The sequence below is a fragment of the Arvicanthis niloticus genome, chromosome 25 (assembly GCF_011762505.2).
Source record: "Arvicanthis niloticus isolate mArvNil1 chromosome 25, mArvNil1.pat.X, whole genome shotgun sequence".
Classification (NCBI taxonomy): domain Eukaryota; kingdom Metazoa; phylum Chordata; class Mammalia; order Rodentia; family Muridae; genus Arvicanthis; species Arvicanthis niloticus.
Genome location: NC_133433.1, coordinates 2,906,866 through 2,931,368, shown reverse-complemented (window position 1 = coordinate 2,931,368; position 24,503 = coordinate 2,906,866). Strand labels below are relative to the sequence as shown.

The 24,503-nt window shown below is 40.6% G+C and overlaps 1 protein-coding gene and 1 pseudogene across 2 annotated transcripts in view; one reads left to right on the top strand and one right to left on the bottom strand.

Moving 5' to 3' along the window:
• Window positions 1-1,400: 1,400 nt before the first annotated feature.
• On the bottom strand, window positions 1,401-12,205 carry LOC143438326 (sterol carrier protein 2 pseudogene; annotated as a pseudogene).
• Map3k7 (mitogen-activated protein kinase kinase kinase 7) overlaps window positions 12,060-24,503 on the top strand; it is a 57,673-nt gene continuing 45,229 nt past the window's right edge. For both annotated transcript variants that reach the window (XM_076924042.1, XM_076924041.1), the window contains exon 1: window positions 12,060-12,323. In XM_076924042.1, the coding sequence (XP_076780157.1) occupies window positions 12,204-12,323 (120 nt within the window). In that variant the 5' untranslated portion in view covers window positions 12,060-12,203. The remainder of the gene's footprint in view (window positions 12,324-24,503) is intronic.

Here is a 24,503-nt window from a genome sequence, read left to right as displayed (position 1 = left end):
CAGACTGGTTATTTTCTTTTTACTTAATAAAAATTTACATTGTTACTCATTCTGTGTGTGTGTGTGTGTGTGTGTGTGTGTGTGTGTGTATACGTGCATGTGCACATGTGTGTGCCTGCCTGCACAGGCATGTGTCATGGTGCAGAGGTGGAGATCATAGTAAAACTTATAGAGGCCAGTCTTTTCACCATTTGGGTTGGAAGATCAAGCTCAGCTCAGGCTAGGTGGCAAGGCCATCTCACCTGCTCCCACTTATTTTTTTTTTAATAAAAAAGTATTCAGTTTTGGACACATTTTGTACTTAATCAAAACATTTTGTACTTAATGAAACTCTCCTAACTCAAATATGAAACGTTAAGAAATGCTACTCTTAGTGAGACATTAGCAAAGTAATAAGATGGAACTTGTAACACAATTCTACAATGCAAAGTCCTTCTTGAACAAGGGGAAAAGCCATCTAAGGTGACATAGCAGACATGCCATCAGGCTACAATCGTTACAGAGAAGCGTAACAGAGAAAGTGCCTTACCACTCTGAGCTTACAGTGCAAAACCTAGGGAAGCAAACCCAGTAGCAGACCCTGTCACAGCCTCTTCCTAACAACTGGGCCACTTAGTGATTGTTTGTTTGTTTTTAATCAGGAAGAGCTGATTTAATTTTCTTTTTAAATCTTTCAGAAACATATTTTTATCCCAAACCTAAAACCTAAAAGATAACAAACAGCATTAGAATTAGAAAAACTAGGAAGATAAATGCAGACAATCAAATATATGAAAAAGGAAATTTGTGAGACTCAGTTTATAAACTTATTAATATGAAACTATAATTTGAAGCCTGTATCTCTAGAAGAAACTTTATTCAATTATTTTTAGTAATCGCATCTAATAGCTTCGATACTCTGATTTTAAAAGAGATGCCCACTTAAAAATTATTTTAAAACCAGCTCTATTCAGCTGTAAATTCTGTCTTAAGCTCTGACCAATTCTTGTATTTTATTTGGGAAGAAAAGAACTGCCCTGATGGCATGAAATGGACATTTTAAAGGTTTTTTTTTTTTTTTTTTTTTTTTTTTTAACACTTAGTACAGAATTTTAAGAATTATTAGTGAGAAACTGATGTAGGTAATTGTGAGACACTAATTCCGGGTCAACTATGGAAATCTGTTTCTTCTCCAGTCCTCCTAAGATGAAATGTTGCACCAAGTGTCCAACACAATGATCCTTAAATATACTTCTAAGCAGAACAAGGGCTTTGTTTACAGTCTTTAGATTTTAGTAGTCTGAATTTTATTCTAAAACTTAAGTTTACCCCAAACCATCATTGACATAGCAGCTTCATCAAGCACAGTAGTATCCAAGTCCCCAAAGCAGCAGCACAGGCTGGGAGGCCCTGTGGACCCCCAGCTTGGGGGAAATACAATTGGCTATACCCACCTAGCAACAAATCTATCTCATCATGCTATTCGAGAAGTGTCAGTCTAAGTCCTGACAAGGAGACGTGGATTTCTACACACCTTATCCTGGCGTCCTGAGGTTGCCAAAGGACTCCTCAGAGCTTAGCTTTGCCCGGCTGAAGCTGAAGGCTCGGCATTTTTATGGCCAGGCCCATGTTACCAGCAATTTTCAGTTTACCTTGAAAGAAGGCCGACTGAGGGTTCATTTTACCAGTCATCAAAGCCAGCAAGTCTGAGTCGACCATGGTGATTGTGAAGCCTTCTTATCTAAATTGGGAAGCGTTCTTCACATCCACCACCCAGGTAGCTTCTTTGCCCCCGGGGCCATCTTTCACTTTGAAGGCAAAAATGCCACTGATTTTCTTCATGAACTGTTCCCCTTCCTCTTCAAGCTTCTTCTAGATCTCCTTAAAGACGAGAGATTTGCCGCGAATCTATCCCCTGCCGAGCTGGTGGGAGCAGCTGAAATCTGGTGCGCTCTGAAGGAGCTTTCCGCTTCCGGGAAAACACATCCTGTAGAAAATGACAACCACAGCTCCTCCAAGACCTAAATTGTGCTGCAGAGCCACCTTTGCCTTGGGAACCTGCCACACTTAGTGTTTTATAGCTTGACTCAAGCTTGGGTCATCTGGGAAAAGGTCACTACAAAATGCTTCCTCAGATTGGCTTGTAGACAAGACTGCTGGCTATTTTATTGGTTAATGATTAATGTGGGAGGGTCCGGGTCATGGTGGGTAGTATCATCCCAGGTAGGTGATACTGGGATTGTAAAAAAGCAGGCTAAACAAGCCACGAGCAGAGAGCCAATGAACACAACTCCTCCATGGGCTCTGCTTCAGTTCCTGCCTTTAGGTTCCTGTCTTGACTTGTCGGCATGATAGACGGACTTATAAGCTGTAAGTGGAAAGGTTTCTTCCTCAAGCTGCTTTTCTGGTTATGGTGTTTTATCAAAGCAATAGAATCCTAACCAAGGCAACTAGTAAGATTTGTAAGATATGTTGCAAAAACAACATATTTTTGCAAGAATATTATATAAATATATCTGAGCACAGCAAAATTAGCTCAAATTTAAACTTCTGCAAAGGTGAAGACTTTAAGCAATCATTAATTACTCTTTGTCACTGTTGTCTATCTAAAGGCTATCTATCACAGTACCTGGGACATTACAGTCATTCAGCAAGGTTTGTTCAGACCACACACATAAATCAGTACATTCAGTTTTGCTCTGTGTCCCAGACTGGGCTGCAGGTTGTTCTGCAGTTCTGCTTGGCCTTCAGCTCTCAGCCTTTCAGCTTCAGTCTCCTGACTGCCAGGAACAGAGCAGTGTTCCACCACATCCCATGTTTTAGCAATCTAGAACTGATAGTTTAAGGCATGTTTAGTGGTTTCAAAGTAAAATAACCGATCAAACACAATATTCACATGAATGTGAACTGTGTGCATATGACTTTAATATACCAATATTTACTTACCAACAATCGGAAATCTAATATTTCAGTCATGGAGTAAGGCATGTACATCTCTGGACCCAAAAGAGAAACAGCATTCCTATCCACTGTCTAGATTTGGTAGAGCTGTGCAGATACAACAAAACTACTTGGATTATCTGTGCAACACAAAATGCCTAGGTGTTTTTCCTAGAAACGATCCCTGAGGCACAGACTGCAGAAAAATATAGACAGATAGTACAGGAGTAATTGTTAAGCCAACTACTCCCAGGAAATGTAACAAATCTGTAAAATTATTCTGGAAAAAGAAGCGAGATTTGGGGATTCTTTAAGCTTTTATACCACAGGCCACTGGCTTAAGGCCCATCATCTGGGGAACATACATTTCCAAGGCCTGCCTATGTTATGTGGAGAAAGTGGATTTTGGTAACACAAAGGTAGCACCCCAAAAAATATATAGTTGATGTCTGTCTTAGTTAGGGCTTCCAATGCTGTGATGAAAAAACATGACCAAGACAACTTGTGAGGAAAGAGCTTATTTCAGCTTACACTTCTAGATGACAGTCCATCACTGAGGGAAGTCAAAGCAGGAATTCAAACAGAACAGGAACCTAGAGACAGGAGCTGATACAGACAGAGGCCATGGAGGAGTGCTGCTTACTGGCTTGCTCCCTATGGCTTGCTCAGCCTGCTTTCTTAAAGAACCCAGAACCACCAGCCCAGGATGAGCCACCACAAGAGGCTGGAGTCTCCCCCATCAATCACCAAGAAAATGCTCTGGCACATAGCCCAATTTTATGGAGGCATTTTCTCAATGGAGGTTTCCTCCTCTCAGATGACTATAGTTTGTATCAAGTTGATATAAATATGGCCAGCATACTGGCCTAAAAAGTCAAACCGACATGTAAAAACAAAAACAGAACCTGCAAACATAAATGGTGAACACTTGGTTGTCTCCTAGAGCAGACAAGTAATGACAATTATCATTTCATTATATTATGGAAAGATGTCTTAGAGTAAAACAAGAAAACCTGAGAAAATATAACTATTAACTTCTTTTTAGCCCCAGGCTAAACAACTCATACTTAAGAAGACTACTATATGCTATCTATTACTGTGTATATACAGCAATGATGCTTGCTGAAAGAATAAATAAATGACTTAGGACAGAGCTGTCCAGAAACAGACGCATCAGAACAACCCCCTTGAGCTCTGCATAAGAATTGTATTTCTTAAAGTTCATCTTGATGAAGTAGCTTTGATGCAGGACTTTTCTCTGTAAGAAAAAGCCAATCACAAACTTCGTTTTTTAGCTATAAAGGACCAGAATAAAAATAATTCTTAACCATAACAGATTCATTTAATACCAAGTTATACAGTCAATTAAAATGTAAAGCAGGAAAACATCTTAAAGTTACAGAGCAGAGGCATCTTTCTATTTTTGCCTGCCGAATCCGTCACATTCTTAGACTGAGCAGCATCTCAGGGCTGCGGTGCCTGTGCCGATTCCACAGCCTATTATGGTCCATCGGCTAAATTGTGCTGATTTCAGAAATATTTCTTGGGCTAGTTCAATATGTTTCAGTGGAGGAGAATTCTGAGTTCTGATAGTATCTATTTCTCTACAAATTAAGTTGGAGACCTAGGATATAGTATATTCTTCGTTTTCCAAAATGGATCAATTCCTGGCTTATTAAAGTTGATAATGAGTTCTTTAGAAAAAGGCAGAGATCAATTCTATGCAGCAGATTTAGCTAAGCAGCCTCATTAAGACGAAAGGCAACTCTATTTCTGTTAGTTTAATAAAGATCATATGTCAATTAAATATGCTATTGTTTTTCTTTAATAGAGATGGCTTATATTGACTAATAAACTTTTGGATTCTGAATGTACTCGTAGAACTTACTGCAATTGATTAAGAATTGCTTAACTTAATCTAAAATTTCTGTAAATATCATCCAACTTTGATTAAGATAATAACTTACCTTAAGCAGCTGTCACTTATCAAGAAGCCAGAAAGGTGTATTTATTAGAATAGTCAAGAAACGGAAAGATTCAAAACTAGAAGGTAAAATGAGTGACAGCATTTGTAGACTCCTCTCCCTAGGTTCCCCATGGCTGCTGTTAGCAATGCATTTGATCTGATCATCGCAGCAAGTATCCCCTTCCTGAGTCATCACCAGATATTAGTGAGATTGCACTCTCTAACATATTTCACTTTGCTTCAGTTTCAACTTTGATCCCTTCTCACCAAACCAAAGTTTCTTTCCACTTTATTCTATAAGATTCAAGTACTCTTGGTTTATGAATTAGTGAATAATCATATAAGAAGAAATACTATAAGTAATTCAAAGTATATTACCCCCTAAAATAAGTCAATGCTTTTTCCTAGGGAAGAATCATACTCAAAATAACATTCTTCAAACAACAACAAAAAGTTTACAATCAATCATTTACCTTAAAAGAACTCAATAGACCCCCAAAGAGATACCACTGATAGCTCAGCTGACATCTAAAACTGTCAGTCTAACACTCTGACACTTTAGAAAGTGAGTTTGGAGACTTAGAAAAACCTAAGAGAGGATTAAAATGAAATATCTTCCTATGCATATCAAGGTAGTTGATGTCTTTCAGCAATCCGATCAACCTGATTCAATGCTTTTCTAGGTCAGTGAGTTCACCCATACCTTTATCAGGGTCATGATATGCACATCTTACCTCAAGCCTTCTTTTCTTCAACAGCCTAGCTATTTATAACTCTCTCAATTACCTGAATTCCTTTCTCAAGCTTCTCTTTCAAGACCAGTAAATGACAGGGTCTAGAAAGATGGCTCACTGAGTAGAGGAGCTTGCCACCAAGCTCAATGACTTGGGTTTGATGCTCAGCCCCACACAGTGGATGGAAGGAATCAACTTCAGGTTGTTCTATAACCACAATTGATGTAACTTGTGTATACACAAAGCGACAGACAGATGTAATTTATATTTTTCAAGAACATACTGGTACTGAGTCTTTACTTCAAATGGTCAATAGTTGTCTGGGCAAGAAGGAATTAAAAGCCAAATCATTCTTTAAACAAATCAATAGAACTAAGTTAATAAAATTACAAAACAGAAGACTGCAGCCAAAAGAGTGTGTCCATATCAAAGTCCTATGGAGCCAACTGGAAATAAGTCTTAAACCTTATTACAAAGAAACATATTACAAATCAAAACAAAGTTGCTAATGCCAGATTAAAATGTAATAGCAATTTTTTGTTCTTCAGAATGATAGCCAAATTACTTAATAAAATAAATGCTATATGGCTATCCTTGCTGTTATGTGACCTCAAGAGTTATTAGCATTGACTGGACTATAACATCTAAACTAAAAGCTGCCTGAGACTTAGTGAGAATCTGTAAGAATACTAACTCAAGATGTGGCCAGCTTTTCTGTTGAATTCTGTCACCTGCTTTTCTTTAAAGAACAGCATAAGATTTTCAAATGTCACATAAATGTTTTGAAGCAATGTACTAATTTCACATACCACTTCTTATACATTAAAAGATTTGAGAGACAGACATTTAATACTTAGCATAATTACTATAGCACTGCCTACTAATTCCTGTAAGTCCCACTAAGAAAACATTTTAATACTGATAGGAATAAGCAGAGGTCATGCAGTGCTGATACAGTTAGCACAGCTACTCTGGCTTTGTAGAACAAGAGTTTACCTGATTTTCTTTTTCAACTATAGGTACAAGCTAAAGCTGCTGTGTGGCTTTAATAATCCACACTGAGATTGTCTTCTGCACTGTCTTTAGGTTAGTAATCCCATTAAGGAATGCGTGCCATAATTCCACTTCCTGAATTTCTTCTTCCACTTCTAATTCTTCCGCAAGCATCTGGATACTAGTATTTCTTCTCCAAACTCATCAAGTGTGAAAGAAGGAGTGAATACTGAAGATGGAAATAAGACACTGTTTAGGGCTGATTCTCCCATTAGAGTATTTCCTTTAACTACTTGAATGCCTCTGGGCATAATTAAAAGACTCTGTTACTTTGCCTATATTGTGTGTGAAGTGTGTTACATAATTGAATTGATTAACAGTTGGTAGTTCCCTTCCCACTTAGAGCACTTTGGGCTCCCAGAGATGACTTTCAAATGGGAATGTCTCATTAGGTGGAGCTTAGAGTGAGAGCAGCTCTGTGGGGTGCTGGGGGAGCAGAGGTGGGAAATGGGCTGCTTAAGAACAAGAACGCAAAGTGGGTCTCTCCTCTCCGCCTTGCAGGTCTCAAGCACTCCAATCCCCTACCTGACTGTGACTTTGGCTGGGTTGGGGGAGGTGTTGTTTGTTGAAATAATGAATAGTGGATGGCTTGGTTAAAATGGAGAGTTTTAATTTGTGATTCCCTGAGGCTGTGGGCGATGAAACACCCTTATTTATCCCTGAAAACAGTCAACTTGCTTCTGGAATTTCTTTCGAGAAATTAGCCTGTGAAATAAGACATTTAAGGAATGTGTTTTTAGCAAAGAATACGATTTCCATGGAGATTATTTTCCTTTTTAAACCAAGTTCTTATCTGTGTAGCTTTCTACCTAAAGGGGGAAAAAGAAGATGTTCAGCTACAGGATGATGCTTCAGCTTGCCTGGGAAGCTCAGAAACTTAAAGTGTTAGTTAAAACACCAGTTACTTCTGAAAACAATCATGAATGTCACAATAATAGTAAATTTTAGCAAGCAATCTATCAAACCAGGCTAAATAGTATTAGTATTTGGAAAGAAGATCCAGTTTAACTTTGGAAACCCTAGGAAGAGAGTCCCCTAAACTGGCTACTGGATGCTAGGAAAGAGAGCATTTTTAAAACTCTCAAATAGATTAAAAGCAAACCTTCATTATCAACTACTGGTATGCTAACTGCACATCAATGTTATCTACTTATTAAGTCTTCATCCAACGATTTTTTAGGAAATGATCTGTCAACTTTTATATGTGAAATAAATTTAACACAGTATTTATTAGGAATTATACTCGTTTACTTTCTATAATGTTCACTGCAGTCAGGCACTGCTCTAAATCCTGGTCAGCAGGTGTTCTAGTCTTTCCCTTTGTTGCTGTGATAAGACACTTGGATCAAAAGCAATTCAGGGGAGGAAAAAGCTTTTATTTAGCCTATGCTTCCAGGTCACAATGCATCATTGAGGGAAGTCAAGATAGAATCCAGATAAGAAACAGAGAAAAACTGCTTCTGGTTAGCTTTAGTATCTGGCTAGCGTTCTTATGCAGCTCAGGACCTCCTGCCTAGGCAGTGACACTACCCATAGCGGGCTGGGCTCTCCTACTTCAATCAAGACAATCTGAAGAAGGCAGTTACTCAATGGACACATTTTTCCAGGTGATTATAAACTGTCCAGTTGACAGTTAATGCTAACTAGGGCAGTGAAGTTGATAAGACTGGGACAGAAAATAAACCAGGAACAAAATAATTGAAGATGGCAGCTAGCTCAATATGTAGAAATAAACAGTAATGGACAGAAAGGTAGGGAAGTAAGGAAATACTGCATCATTATCTCTGAAGTAGCGGGTGGGCTGAGCTCCAAGACAGACATTCCTGGGGAATTCACAAAACATGAAATCCAAGTTACGAATACCTGACCGATAACCTGCCAGCACATAGGAACAGAAATCCCCCCCCCCACACACACACACACTAAACAAAAACCAGACCTAACATTTGAGGGACCCAGAGCAAGAATATAAGCAGAGGCCAACATACTAAATGTCTAAACATACATTTCAAATCAAGATAACAACGTGTTTAAAAATATATATTACATGTATTCCATCCTACCTTAATAACACTGTCTTCACCAGAATATGGTGGTCTGAGCAAAGCTAGCCTCTAACCCTTGTCCTCTTCTTCTGGGTACCACAAGGGACTTTACAGAGCCCCATATGTGGGCACCCCAAACTGTTCATTCAAGTATATTCGTACAAATTCTTCAACCACTTATCAACCTAAGCCAACTTTCGAGTGTAAGCCAGCCATCGGGTAAGCTATTCTGCGACAACAGATTCTCCTAGTCACTAGGACCTCCTGTCTGTGGTGTGCTATTGTTCTCGATTCAATATCCACTGTTGCTGCCCTATTTATAAGGACCTGGCCCCTGTGGTCACAACCAGTGTGAAGAGAACAGACTCTCTGAGGACTGACTTCTGGGAGAAAGGTCTTTAAATGGGAGGAACAAAAGCTATTTAAACCTTTGGGGTGAGTGGACATCCTTGACCAGGGCCAGGGTGCAGGAGATGCCTCATCTGCATAAGGAGGAATTCCAGGTGCTGCTGGACATAACCTTATAAGGGAAGAGGAAATTTAGCCTGGCTACTGGGTTCCATGATCTTCTCTGGTGGGGTAAAGGTGGGGGCACAGGGCTATGTGCACAGATGTATGGAGGCCTGGGGCCAATCTCAGGTCCAGATTTCTGGAGTCTGGGACACACCTTGACTCCACTCTTGTTCCAGACTGCTACCTACAGCTTCTCCCCACCCCCGCCCCACAGTGAATAACTATTTCGTCTATTATTACACCCCAAGGAAGAAAAACAGTAAACTAATAATTATTTCAGGGTTATTAATTGTATGTATAAGTCACTCATCTAAATTTTTCTCATAATCCATTGAGGTTAGTATTCTGGAGTTGAGAGTTTAATTTATTCCAGAGATTGTGGCAGAATTGGAATAAATGATTATAACAGAATTCTAAAACCTGTGCTTTTAAGAGAAAAGACATACATCCTAACAGCAATTAGCACATTTTTTTCAAAACATAAGCAAACTAAAAGTGTCCCAGAGAAAGTAAAGTTACTAGAAAACCAGAATAGCTTTGCCTAACAATATCCTAACTTTAGATTTAAGTAAATGGTGTTCATCTCAATAATATTTATAACTAGATAAAAAGAAACAGCAGATAAATGAATAACAAGCAATATGCCTTGTCAATTCTCAGATTCTCAGTTCCAAAGTCCTAAGTCATAAACAAGATGAGAGTCTCACCAGAAACTTCATCACCTGTGAAATGGCAGATTCAAATATCTTAATCCCAAATCCCAACCCATATCCACCCAGCCAACCTCGACAGTTTCAGCCCAGGTCATCAACCTGCTCATCAACCTCACTGTGAATTATCACTCTGATATTCAAGCTTAGGCATTTATATTACATCCTTTGGTAGATACAGATGCCCAACAGGTCCAAAAACTCGGTAAAATCTAGTATGCAGAATACATCAGAAATCGTTGTTGTAACAGTGATACTGAAGGCCAGGACCCTGGGTAAAATTGCTTAGAAAATGTGTGCAGCAGGTAGAAACTATTCTTTGTCATCCATTTAACAAATTGTCATTGTTACTATGACTTACAAAATAAGAATGGTAGTTCACAATAGATTCCTGTCAAATACAACGATCTACCTGCAACCCCAAGTATGTCTAATTTACTTTTCCTTGCATTATCTTGGGTTGTTCTTCTATTAGAAAGCTCCCGTGTAGTAAAATTGGGATCGCTTACTCTCTCCCTTATTTTCAGTCTCCGTTAGTCAGCTTAGGACTTGACATTCTCAAGAGCTCATCCTTGGTCACTAAATGTAACTCCAATGGTTCCATTGGTTTAGAGTCAAATCAACTAAAACTCAATACCTTGCTTAAATTAAAATTTCTGTTGGTCATACAATATGGATAATACTCTCCATCTTGGGGTTCTCTGACCTAACTTGTGATACTCAAACTTGAATCGCCAAGCTATTGGTGAGTCCTTTATAAACATATAGCACTAGCATTAAAGGCAGGAAAGGTTATGGAAACATAAAAAGGGAAAGGGACCCTTATTCAGAACTCCTCACTAGGTTAAAACAAATAAATGAATAAATAAATAATCCCAGTACAACTTACATTTGCTATGAAGAGTTAAAACAAATAAATGAATAAATAAATAATCCCAGTACAACTTACATTTGCTATGAAGATTGCCAACACAAAGGCAACATTTTTTCATATCTTAGGTTTAAACTAGCAGTGAGTCTTTGCTTAAAGTTCAAGCTTCTATGCCCTTCGACCTTTCCTAGATATTAGACTATTAACTTTGTTTCCAAGTATCTTAACAGAATTAACCCTGGAATGTGGGGTTTTAGCGTATCAACTGTAATCTTGTTGGTTAGTCTTCGGGAACCACTAACGATCTCTGAAACTCCTCAGCAACCCTTCAAAGACATATCTGTCCTTCACAGACAATGCCTTCAAAGGTCACCAAAATCCTGTACCTAAACATTGTAAGGACAATGAAGTGCGACACCTCTCCCAGCTTTGCTCCATGCTGGCTACCCTTATAATTCCTTGGTGTGTCCTAGGATCCATCCAGTTTTGCCTGAGGGTAAGTCTCTCAAAACAAACTCTTCCGGCTGTTGTGGACGACGGCCTCGGGAACCCGACAAGGCGGGGCAATTCGAATTGCCTTCCGAACTGTGTAAGACGCAATCGGAGTTTCACCACGATGCTAACGTCTATCAGCGAGCACGCACGCTTTACGGTGTTACTCCGGTGGCGCGCACTAACTACTGCTTCCGAATCCCTCACAAGCTGAGGAAATCGCTTAAAAGTTAACAGACACAACGCGCGCAAACGTTTTTTGCAAAGCTTAAAACCTCAACAGCTCACGGGTGAAACTGAACGTGAAGATGCGCCCCGAGAGCACAACCCAAACTCTACCCTGCCTGTGCGCAGACCGCCTAGAACAGGGGAGGGGAGCCGTGACACAGCTCGAAAGAAACAGGCAGAAAGCTGCAGGTTTTATCTTTCCCGCTGGATCTTGCGGGACCAACCGAACCGCCCTCGCTCTCGTTCCGCGCCAGTTCCGATCGCGCATTTTCATTACGTCACGGCGCCAGGTATCGCGGTATCATCCTGCAGCTGAGGCCCCCTTCACAAAAGTCTCGCGAAGCCTGTCCCTCGGGCCCGCGGCTCCGCTCTCACCCTCTTCCACTCCACCCCTACCCGGCCTTCTCGCTCCCTTTCCAGGTCACAAAACTCCCCACTCCGGTTCCTCAAGAGCGCCTCCTCCCTCCCAGTTCCAAGTTCAAACCGGAACTGGAAGTTAGGTGGGCGGGGCCCGGCGACGGAAAGCGCTGAGGAGCCGAAGCCGGGACTCGGCGGTGGCCCGGGTCGGTCCCGCGCCACGGAGCGCCGGGCGGCGGGGCTGCGGGGCTCCGGGCTGAAGGGCGGTGCGCGGGCCGGAGGGCGTGCGCGGCCCCCCGGGCGCCGCGGGGGATCATGTCGACAGCATCCGCCGCCTCGTCGTCCTCCTCGTCTTCTGCCAGTGAGATGATCGAAGCGCCATCGCAGGTCCTTAACTTCGAAGAGATCGACTACAAGGAGATCGAGGTGGAAGAGGTGAGCGAGGCCGAGCCCTGCTGCCCCGCGCTGCCTCGGATCCCGAGCGGGAGGCGGCTTGCCGATGGGCTTCATGGTTGAGTTTGAATCTGTGATTCTCTACCTGATTCGTATGTGGTCAGCAGCAGTTCGATTATCCGTAAATAGACTGAGCAAAGTTTAGTGGCTGCGGGATTTCAGCTTGCTGGTAATGGTGTTAGAGCCAAGATTTCTATTTCTATTTCTATTTCTCTGTCTGTCTGTCTGTCTGTCTGTCTGTCTGGTGGGGGGAGACAGACAGACATACTGACTGACTGACTTCTAGCGCGGTATGTGACACGAAAGGATGCTCGGGACAGGCTGGTAAAGAGAACGTCAAATGTCTCACACTGCTTTCCCTGGTCCCGGATTCTTCTTTCTCTGATACCTTAGATCTGCCTTGTATTGAGCTAATGTAGATGAATTTCACTCTTAGTAACATAAGTCTTAGGAAAACATGTTTCAAGCAGCATATTCTGAAGAGGCGAGTAGTGATGATGGTGACAGTCAGAATATAACACTACACCAGAAATCGCTATTAGAAAAACTGAATAAATTAAATCTTCAGTTGGAAAAGTGTCTTTTCGGATTCGCAGTGGGGTCAGTGACTTCTAAGAGTTTTAATATTTACAAAAGAAAAAAACTATAACATAACAGTATAAATACTTGGATAGTATACTTAAATAGTATAACAGTAGCAAAAGCTTTGGTTAGAAATGCTTTCATGCAGTTACTATTAATTTAATCTTTTTTAAAAAGAACTTTGCATTTTCTGTACCATAATGTGGGTTTTTTTTTTTTTAAATCTAGACTGAGTTGTCTTTTTTTCTTCATTTTTAAAGTATTATAGTAAGGTGTTAAAAGTTGCAAGCTAATTAACATTCAATAAATACATCTTTACCTTAGAGGACTACTAAGTCATATCTTTTTATCACAAAAACTAACCAGAGATCAGTGTGTTCATTGAGAAGTGTGTGAGAACAGTAAGGTTTGAGACAGAGAAAGGTTCAGAGTGAGACAGACAGGGCGCTGTGTGACTTGGTTTCCTACTACTTTCTGTGTGTTCATTTCCTTAACTGTAAGGTGGGAGTCATTGCTACTTCATCAGTGTGACAAATCCAGTTAAGCAGTATGTGCAGAAAACCCAACCTCGTGCCTGACATGTTGTTAGGTAGCAAAGTTCCAGACAGGAAGAGTGACCTGCTTTAAGGTCATAGGCTAAAAGAAGGAAAACATTTTATATGCCCTCCCACCCCCGTTGAAGCTAAGATAAATTCCTTTTTTCAGAATCCGGTAGTTGATCCAGCTTTCACGGATAACATTCTTTTTTAAGACTAAAACTTCAGTGAGTCAGTATACAAGAATCACAGTTTTTAAATAAGCATTTACGTGTACTCTTGTGAATTGCTGTCCTTGTGGACTACAAATTGTTATATAATAATAACTTGTACTTCGTGGTCTACCACATGTTTCCACAAACTTACTTTGTTTGATTTTTGCAACCTTAGTTTTTTGCACACTACTTTTTAAAACTTTCACATTCTCGCCTCATTGGGGCCTGCAAGTTGCTAAGGGAGACAGTAATCAATTTGATGCTCTCAGTGCAAAGCTGGTGCATTTTTGAAATTTGTTTTGTCTTAGAACCTAGTTTATTTTTATAGTCTCAATTTAATTCAGGCCTTTCTGATGTCAAAACCATTACATAATTTCCATTATAGTCTTCATGTGATCGTATTAAACAGATTGTACAATCAGCGGTGCATCATGGGCATTCAAGAGCTATTTCAACTTACATTCCATCTCTAGTTTAAATCATAAATAGGAAAACAGAAAGATGACCCAACATGAAAACTATCTTTCATGCCTTCAGTGTTTTATATGGACAAGTATATCACCTTTTAAATTAAGAAAATAATGCCTTGGTGTGCAACTAAGTATTGGAGTTCTTGACCTCCGTGCTTGAGGCTCTGGCTTCAGTCCTCAAACCACAAAAAGCAAAACAGTAAGTTAAGAGAACCACATGATTTATTTCTCAAACAGTAATACAGTGGAGTCAGCATTACACAAAGATAATTAGAAGCTGTGGGGGGAAACATCCAGCTTCAGACAGATGTAGGATCATTTAGTAGACACATTTCTAAGGCAGCAGAAGCTCCTCATTGCAGTATTAGTACTGTGGCTCATCACTTTCCTGTCAGATTATATCAGTTCCTACCTAAGAAATCTACGTGGGTACTTAATTTTTTTTAAGTCATTCAGTTTTTAACCTTCTTGTATTTGAGTGAAAAGAGTCAGAATGTAGACTAGCTGCCTTGAGGATGGGATGCTTGGTGGAAAATTTACTCATATTTAGAAAACTAGACACTGTATTGGTTATGTCAGAATATATTTAGGAAGGTCATTCATTTTGAAGATCTGTGATTCCTCTCTTAAATTGATAGATTAGACAAAATCATTAGAAATCTATTCCAGTTATAAAAATAAAATATCTTGTTTCCAACATGTACTCTCTTGTCCTCCACAATAAGTTTAGATATTCTTAGACAGTAGTCATAATCTCCCAGGAAATGTAGTTGGGTAGACAGACAAATGATATCCCCATTTTACAGATACTGACATCTGGTCATGGAGTTTAGCTTGCTAAAAGCCTCGTCTTAGTCAGTGGTGGAGCTGGGACTCTGAACTTTCTCACTCATGAGTCCTTGTTCTTTTTAGTAGATATGCAGTGTCACTGTAATAGTCCATAGTGGAACTTAATTCTAGGAATGAAGACTCAGAAGTTGGTTCTGCACATTTAACATTTTCTTCTCTGTACAGTACAGCTGAGACTCAATGGAAGAATCCTAAGATTAGTTACTTTCTCAGAATCACAGTGTTAAACTTGTAGATCTGGAATAGATCAAGCACATAAGCCATAATGGCCACATCAGCCCGAATAAGTGGAGACAGGATTGAAGCTACATGCTGAATAAATTCATTCTCACTGGGTCAAAGTATCACTAGTGAATAATTGTCTTTGCACTTGTTCTTCTGCCTTTGTGTTCTTCCTCCAAAATGTCACATGATTGGTTCCTTCTCACCATTCAAGTTCCACCACAAATGTCCCTTCCTAAGAGAAGCTATCCCCAAGGAACTTGGGACATTGTATTTCTATTGTCCTTCGTGGCACCTAACTCTGATTGAATTGTGTACCCATTTCAGAAGATGTAAAGTATCTCACCTTAAAGTTCTCTAAGTATTTGTTGAACCAGTAAATAAAATTATCACAGCAAAACTGAGAACTAGATGCATGTCTGATTTTTCTAATATGTGATAAGTCAAGGGTTATTTTACATAATTTGGCTAAGCCAGAATTTATACTAGAAATTAGATCTGACTCTTCCCAGTCTTGATTCCTTCTATTCCATTATATTTAACAAATATTTATGCTTAGCAGGAGTAAAAGATACTATAAAGAGCCAGGTGCTATGAGTAAGTCAGTCATTGGTGGACTGTCACCTAAGTACACGGACTGTGCTTATAGGGAGACTGTCACCTAAGTACACGGACTGTACTTCTAGGGAGACTGTCGTCACCTAAGTACACAGACTGTACTTATAGGGAGACTGTCGTCACCTAAGTACACAGACTGTACTTCTAGGGAGACTGTCACCTAAGTACACGGACTGTACTTCTAGGGAGACTGTCGTCACCTAAGTACACGGACTGTACTTCTAGGGAGACTGTCACCTAAGTACACGGGCTGTACTTATAGGGATTACTTTGTAAAACAGTCGTAGAATGTTGACCACAACTAAGCATTTGGCCCGTACAACTACTCTTTTACATGTTTGCTTATGTTTTATTGAAAATGTGACTATAAACTATTAGGTAGCTGATACTAGAAGAGGGCCTGAATAAACTAGTTTATGGATTTGTTAGTTGTGGATATCCAAAAATAATCATAAGTTCTTCTATGTGAAATTGGTGGCCACTGACTTCAATAGATGTTTGGAATGATTACTGTAAAGAGATGGCTACAGGGATTACTTGTGTGTCGTGTACATGTATGTTAACACATAATCTGACATATCATTTAAAGGAAAAGGCTAGTTAAGTGGGTCAGGTGTTGTATTAGTTGTTTTTACAAATGACAAAATATGACCAAAAATAACTGAAGGAAGAATTTATTGTGCCTTACAGTTGTAGAGAATTAGATGTCGGTGAAGAAGACATTTTATGGAAGGCTTTAGAAGACTGTAGTAAAGCAAAAACCCAGAGCTTCACTTGTGTGTTATCAAGTCTGTCTTGTCAGCAGTTCTACTCTGACAGTTTATTAATAGATATTGAAGCCCTGAATAGTTGGGGACACCACATCCTAAGTAATGACTTTAGGGTCTATGCTTTTCTGTCCTGTTCCAGATTTCAGAGCTGGGGACCATTCACACAGTGCATAGAACAGAGCTACGCTAAGTCAACAGCCATAGTCACTGAACTAAATAAAATGAACTGGAGACGATTAACATGAATCATTTAATAGTAAATTAAGAGCACTCTCAGTACAGCTGTTTCCATATGTGTAGTTGCTGCTGAGTTTTTTTAAAATCTTACTTGCATGAAGGAAAAGAGTAATATTTAATACCTAAGGAATTAGGCTGCCTGTGTGCATGTTAACATGTGTGTAAGTACACCAGTTCACACGTGTCTGCCTGTGTGCATGTTAACATGTGTGTAAGTACACCAGTTCACACGTGTCTGCCTGTGTGCATGTTAACATGTGTGTAAGTACACCAGTTCACACGTGTCTGCCTGTGTGCATGTTAACATCTGTGTAAGTACACCAGTTCACACGTGTCTGCCTGTGTGCATGTTAACATGTGTGTAAGTACACCAGTTCACACGTGTCTGCCTGTGTGCATGTTAACATCTGTGTAAGTACACCAGTTCACACGTGTTTGGGGAATCAGAAGTCAGATAACCTCCTGTGTTCTTCCTCAAGTGCCAACAAACCACTTGCTGGCTTGAAAAACACCAAGTGGGCTAGCCTAGCTGACCAGTGAAGAACACCAAGTGGGCTAGCCTAGCTGACCAGTGAAGAACACCAAGTGGGCTAGCCTAGCTGACCAGTGAAGAACACCAAGTGGGCTAGCCTAGCTGACCAGTGAAAAACACCAAGTGGGCTAGCCTAGCTGACCAGTGAACTCCAAGGATCTGCCCATCTCCGCCTCCCCAGTGCTGGAATTATGAATGTGTTTACACCAAATGTTTTATATTTAGCTTCTGGGTTTGAACTTGAGTCCTCATGCTTGTGGAGCAAACACATTACCAACTTGAACTAGAAATGAGGTAGCAAATAAAGTGACTTTATTATTTTCTGATTGTCTCTGCCAGTTCATAAATTCTTACAGTTGTGAAAATTACCTCCATCAGGAAAGTATTGTTTTACAATTATGAGCCTGAGAGATGGAGACAAGGTAGACTTTCTGTAATTACTTTTATACTATTTTATGAGTATGGGTGTTTTGCCTGCATATATGTCTGAGCACCGTCTGTTGTCCACAGAGGTGAGATGAGGGCATTAGTTCCTGAGACTGGAGTTATTAGATGGTTGTGAGCCTCTGTGGAGGTGCAGGGAACAAGCCTAAGTGCTTTGAAAAAGCAGCCGGTACTATTAACTGCTGAGCCACCTCTCCTTCCCCAGAATAGACTTTCTTAACCAATGAGTCCTATAATGGCAAGAGTCCACAGGTTTGGTCATTTCATAGGAATGAAATAAAACTCATTCTGTTGTGTAGGTATTGTAGGATGTATGGCCCATTAGAGACCATGTGAAGATATAGTGTGGTAACACAATGAAAGATACAGTAACACCTGAAGTTAATTAACAGTTCTTGACTAAAACTGGCTGTAATAAACTCTCTCCAAATAAAGTTTCTCCAGAATGTGGGGGTTGGATTAATTAGAAAAATAAAACAATTTGCAAATCTTAATAAGATCAAGGGAAATGTGATCTGCTGAAAAGGGGAACATGAATTTATGAACTGGCAGAGACAATTACCAAATGGAGTCAGTGTTTAAATATTTATTTATTTGCCCGTAAGTGCACTCATTCTCACCACAAACACACATAGAGATTAGGAAGCAACTTTCAGGACTGAGTTCTTGCCTTTCATTTTACTTGAGACTGTCTCTCTCTTTCTATTGCTATGTTGCACACGTCTAGGCACTTATCTTCTTTCTGCTCCCATCTCTCTGTAGGAGTGCTGGGTTACAGTGTATGCATGCCACTGCATCTTGCTTTTTTGTGTGGGTTCCAGGATTGAACTTGGGCTGCCCAGAGAGATGGCTCACTGGATAAAAGCACTAGCCATGCAAGCTGCGAGTTGGTATTTAACATTTATTAGTTAATAACTTTATTACAGCCTTAGTTACTTTTCTATTGCTATGAAGACACACTCTGATCAAGGAACATCTAAGAATGTACTGGGAGACTGCTTATAGTTTCAGAGGGTGAGTCCATGACCATTGTGGTAGGGAACCACGGCAGCAGGCAGGCAAAGCATGGTAGCTGAGAGATTACAATCACAAATTGGAGGCAGAGAGAGAGAGAGAGAGACAGGCAGACAGGCAGACAGACAGACAGACAGACAGACAGACCTTTAAAACCTCATCCCAACCCCACTCCCAGTGACACTCCTCCAACAAGGCCACAACTTCTAATCCTTCTCTAAACAGTTCCACCAGCTAGGGACCAAGCATTCAAATATATGAGCCTATGGGGACCCAAACACTGGTCCCATCATATCATAACGCAAAACACACTTAAAATCAATTTCAAAAGTCCTCAAAGTCTTTCACAGTCTCAACACTGTTTAAAAGTCCAATGTGTGTTCTGATACTCAAGGCATTCTCTTATCTATAACCCCCTGTTCAAAAAGCAAATTACATATACAGATTACAAATTCCAACATACCAGGCACAGAATATATATTACCATCTCAAAGGGGAGGGAAGGACATAATGAGGAAGTTTGTAACAAAACAATACTGAAACCCAGCTGGGTAAACTCTAAATCCTGTAGCTCATGTTCCTTGTCAAAGGGCTCTTGATCTCCACAACACACTTCTCTCTCTTGGGCTGTCTCCACTCTCTGTTGGCAATATCTCTCCTCAGGAGTCAGTCATTCCACAGCTCCAGCATCTTGGCATCTCCATCACAGTATATGTTTCACACTGGCCTTTCTGAGCCCCCGTTGCAGGGACTCCTGCCACACACCTGATGTTCTGGCTTTCCTTAACTCAGAGGATAATTCCACAATCCCTTGACACCTGTATTGTTCCTGACTGAATCCTGGCTGAAGCTGTCAGGTTCTGCTCCGTGTTTGGGATGGAACCTGTCCCCCTGCAGGAATTACATTGGCATAAGCTTTGATTTGTTGATATTTTGCTTTGTTGAACATGCTTTTCTTAGCATTAGGATATTTCTTAGGCATTTCCTTTTTACTTAGTTGCCCTGAGGGCACCACTCTCTTAATTCCATTTCTAAGCAGGCCACCACTCCTTATCTCTTCTGCACAAGCCTAACCTTCTATTTCCTAGTGCTCTCTTTTCCCCTCAAACTGCATTTTGTATTTCTTTTTGCCCTGCTTGCTCTTTTTCATTGTAGACCTGCATAAGAGTGGTCTAGTAACCACACAACTGAGTCAACACTTGCAGTCTCCTCCTTCAATGACATTAGTCCAAACTCTTCAATTTAACGTCAGGTAGATTCTTGGCACAAGGCAAACCAGCCACAGGCTTTGCCAGAATATCACAGCTATTGTAATTTATACAAAAATGAGTTTATTGGGTGATTGCTTACAGTTTCAGAGGGTGAGTCCATCATGGCAGGAAGCTTGGCAGCAAGCTAGCAGCTAGCATAGCTTGGGAGCAGTAGCCGAGAACTTACATCTTATCCACAAGTTGGAGAGAAGGAGAGATGGAGAGGGAGACTTGGGGGGTGGGGGGAGGCACAGAGAGAAGGGGGGCTGGGCTTGGCTTTCGAAACCTCAAACCCAACAACTTCACCCCTACCCACTCCTGGTGACATATCTCTAGTCCTCCTTAGCCCAAACATTTCCACTGACTAGGGACCAGCCATTCAAATACTTGAGCCTGTGGAGCTAGGCTATTGTCATTCAAACCACCGCAAGTACCTACAACTTGTGAAGTCAGTTTTCAGTATATCCTGAGCTTAGGCTGGATAGACTGAAATTCCCACCTGGATGGGAAGGTGACTTGGGAGTATGAAGTTATGAGATTAGAGTACGAGCTGAGGAGGAGGGCTCAGACATAACCTAAAAGTAGCAGAATCTAAGAACTGAACAGAGGATAAAGAGGTGGTGAAAAAGACCAAGATGAAATTATTCTTAATTGGTCTTCTAATAATTAACACTGGCTTCAATTCTTGGTTACTGTAGACAAACATTTCTTTTCATCCCTGTCTGATTGTTTCTTTGAATTCATTCCAGAGGTTCAGTTGCTGTGTCAGAATGTCAGTCTTGTTTTCATGTAGTGATAGGATATTTCTCCACTGGTGAAGTGAGACAACTCAAGCCACATTAGATTATATACAGGCAGGTTTGTTCACTGGCCCCAAGGACCAAGGCCAAGGAAATCACTATGGGAAGAGAGAAAGGGTAGAGGGGAAGAGAATGAGAGGAGAAAGAGCCTCAAGGAGGAGAGCAGAGTATGCCTGGTTGGGACTGAGGGATGCTGGGAGAACCTGAAGGCCAGGTCTGCTTTGCTATGTAAAATATGTACCTCTGTCCCTTGCCCCCAGGTGGAAACCAAACAAGTGCCTTGATACATATTACTGTCACATGGAACAGAGGCATCCAAGGTTGCTTCTTCATGACTGGCAGAGTAGTGTTGCTGTCTGCTTGGTCATCAGTTATACTCTCAGCAAATGTCCAGTCATCCTCCATGTGGCCTTACAGTATCAAGTGGGTCTTTGTCTCATGACGCTGGGTTCTAAGAAGAAGGAAATGGAAATTGCTAAAGCTTCTTGAGCCCTGGTTTTGAAGTTCCAGAAAGTTCACTATACTATTAATAAAAGCAATTCTCGACCGACTTGACTCAAGGGAAGAAGCTATGAACTCCTCAGTAGAGCAGTGGTAGAAGATTGAGGGCAGCTGTCTTTGGAGACTTCTCCAAAGTGCAAGCTTCTATCATCCCAGTCACTCCTGTTTCTGAAAGGGTGGAAACCTTTTGTAAATCCCTTCTCCAGCAGGTAACCTGTTGGATGTGATGCTTTGAAAAATAGATGGTTGTGAGTCACAGCTTATTTTCTATTCCAACAGGCTTCCTCTGGTCTGATACTGTCAATTTAGCTAAAGAACATTCAGTGCCTCAAAAACAGCAGCTGGATATACTAGGTGCTCAAATGTTTCAGGATTAAAGAAATGCGGTTTGCAATTCAGTTTTAACACTAAAGAAAGACCTTGCTTCATGCTTCCTGACTTGGTTTTCCCCTTGGCTATCATTGATCCTCAGAAAGTCAGCTGCACTTTGTATTAAGGTCTGTGTTTGAGCAGACCTTAATCCATTTCAGGTCTCAGCCCTCCCCGCAGTAGCCTCCTCCCTATGGTCAGACTTTAATTTCACTTATCTTGCTCCTTTTGCAAGACTTTTTCGGAGTCATTGTCATGTTCAACTGGGTCCAAAGTAGCCTGGGGTAAAGCCTCCGATATGTGTTCTTTATCAGTGTTCTTCTGCCTCTGTAGCTGCCTGTGTTTATAGAGCACATTCTGTGAGGCTGTCTGCCTCTGCTAATCTAAGGGAAGAGTCGGGGGAGGGGAGGCTTGAACTGCTTTCTACCTTTGAATCTCAGAGCCTGTTAGGGAAAGAGAGGCTACCGAGATCCTTAATGTATTGTAACTCCTTGCCTTTGGCATTCATAAGTGTTGAAAAAAATGTTAGAAAAAAGAAATCTGAGTAATCTTGTTGTATAGCCTTGGGTTTCTTCCCTGCCTCTTTTTTATCTCACAAAAAGTCAGTTCTTACATATTTTTTTGTTTTTTCTTCTTTTTTTTTAAAAAAATTGGGTATTATATTTACATTTCAGATTTTATCCCCTTACCCCACTTCCCCCAACCACCCAGAAACCTCCTATCCCATCCCCCCTCCTCATGCTTCTATGAGGCTGTGCCCCCACCTACCCTACGCCCCCACTCCCCACCCTCACATTCCCCCCCACTCTGTGTTTGTCCTTCAAGGGACCAAGAATCTCCTCTCCCACCTATGCCCGACAAGGCCATCCTCCACTAATATTTTACTCCTAATAATGCCATATTAAAAAAAAAGAAGTCTTTATGATCTAAAGAAATATAATTCTTTAAGCACTGGCTCCATGCTTTTAAACTGATTCCTGTAAAACTATGACAATTATTTCTATCTGACATTTCAGCAATTTTGACAACTTGCCTTCCTGTGTTATCATTTAGTACCTGTTAACTTCACTGTGTATATGAAGTAATTTATGGCTCAAATGAGAATGGAGAGTCCTTGAGACCATGGCTTCTCAGATGGGAATGTGTCCATTTTTATTTCAAATTATTTTGAAATAAAATTGATTTCTCACAGCCAAAGAGTTTATCATGTATTTATTTGCTCATATTTAGTTACCCTGGTTTTAAGTTGAAAGCTCAGAGTGAGTCGTCATTTCATCACTAGGTGGCACCTGTGGATCACAGATGGCCATGCATACTGGACACAGTTATGACAAGTACAGAATCCATAAACACAAATAACACTGGGATCAGACATTCTTTAGAATGCTAAGTACTAGTTACCCAGATTAATCTGTGGGCACATGATTGAAATGTATTCAACTGCTTTATAATCATTGATTCATAGTTAATAATAATATCAGTAGGTAGACTGACCTGTGTGTATCATCCAGGTTGATTATGACCATGGAGGTGAAACCTTGTAGGACCTTTGCTGCTAATTTCCTGTGAGAAAAATGGGTGCTTTGGCTCCTTAGATTAATTTCAGAGCCAAGTCTGAGCACATGATGTTTTATAAGGTTTAAGGAAGTGCCTGAGTCTATAATCCCCTATAGATAACCTATCTCCATAGATAAGAAGGGAAGTGACTTAGGGACTTAGGTGAGGAGTAGACACTCACTAAGTGAGGAGTAGACACTCACTAAGGAAAATAGAAGCATCTCTGCTTTACTGCCATGAAAAAGCTCAGATGTTAACTTACCTAACAGCAGGGCATCTAGCAGTATAAAGACAGACACATTCAAACTCAGGCCAATTCCCCAGTCTTCTTAAAGTAACTGGATGCTGAGTATAAATCACCAGTGTTAGTTTCTGGTCCAGGCTTGGAGAACAAGATGGTCTCTGAGTGGCCAAGACCAGGAAATGGAAAGAGTCTCCAAAAGAGCCAGGCTTACTTGTGACGTTTCATGTAAGCAGCCTTGTTACCTTTAACTGAGTATCGACCATAGCATGTGTTGACAATTCTAAGCTGTAGGTTTCAGATCCTGCCTTCAAATACTTTCTTACTGTGTAGTGTGAGTAAGTTGCAACCCTATGTCTGCTTTCCTTTAAAATGGAAAAATATTACTTGGCTAATCTGTGAAAAACACACCAAACTGTGTCCATCTTATGGTAAGCATTGAATATGAAAAGCATCCTTATTGTTTTATACAATCTACGAAATAGAATTGGAGCCATGGCTAGCTAGTTCTCATACCCCGGGTTACAGCTCTTGCCCTAGTGCATTCCCCATTCCCTTTGTGAAGTGATCCAGTGTAGATCCAGTGAAGAACAACTGTTTGATCACTCTAGCTACGCCCAGCTTTGTTATTGAGTTTTATATAAGTTTGTCTTAAGTGGAGTCACACCAAGGGAACACATAACTGATCCCTGGTGTATGAAGTGTGTCATACATGTTAGAACCACTGGCATTCTAGCGTTGAGCTGCCAACCATTAACTGTTTGTTCCCTGTGTAGAGCTGAGAGAGTGAGTTTGCTTGGTTAAAACCATGTGTTTTATGTGTAACATGCGGAGAACATTAGCACCTCCTCTTTACGCTCTGTAAAGAGGGATGTGGGCGAAGCCCTCTCTCGATGCCCACTAGTAAAAAGACTATAAAACTGTAGTGAGTGGGGTGGACTTTTGCTTAAGGAAA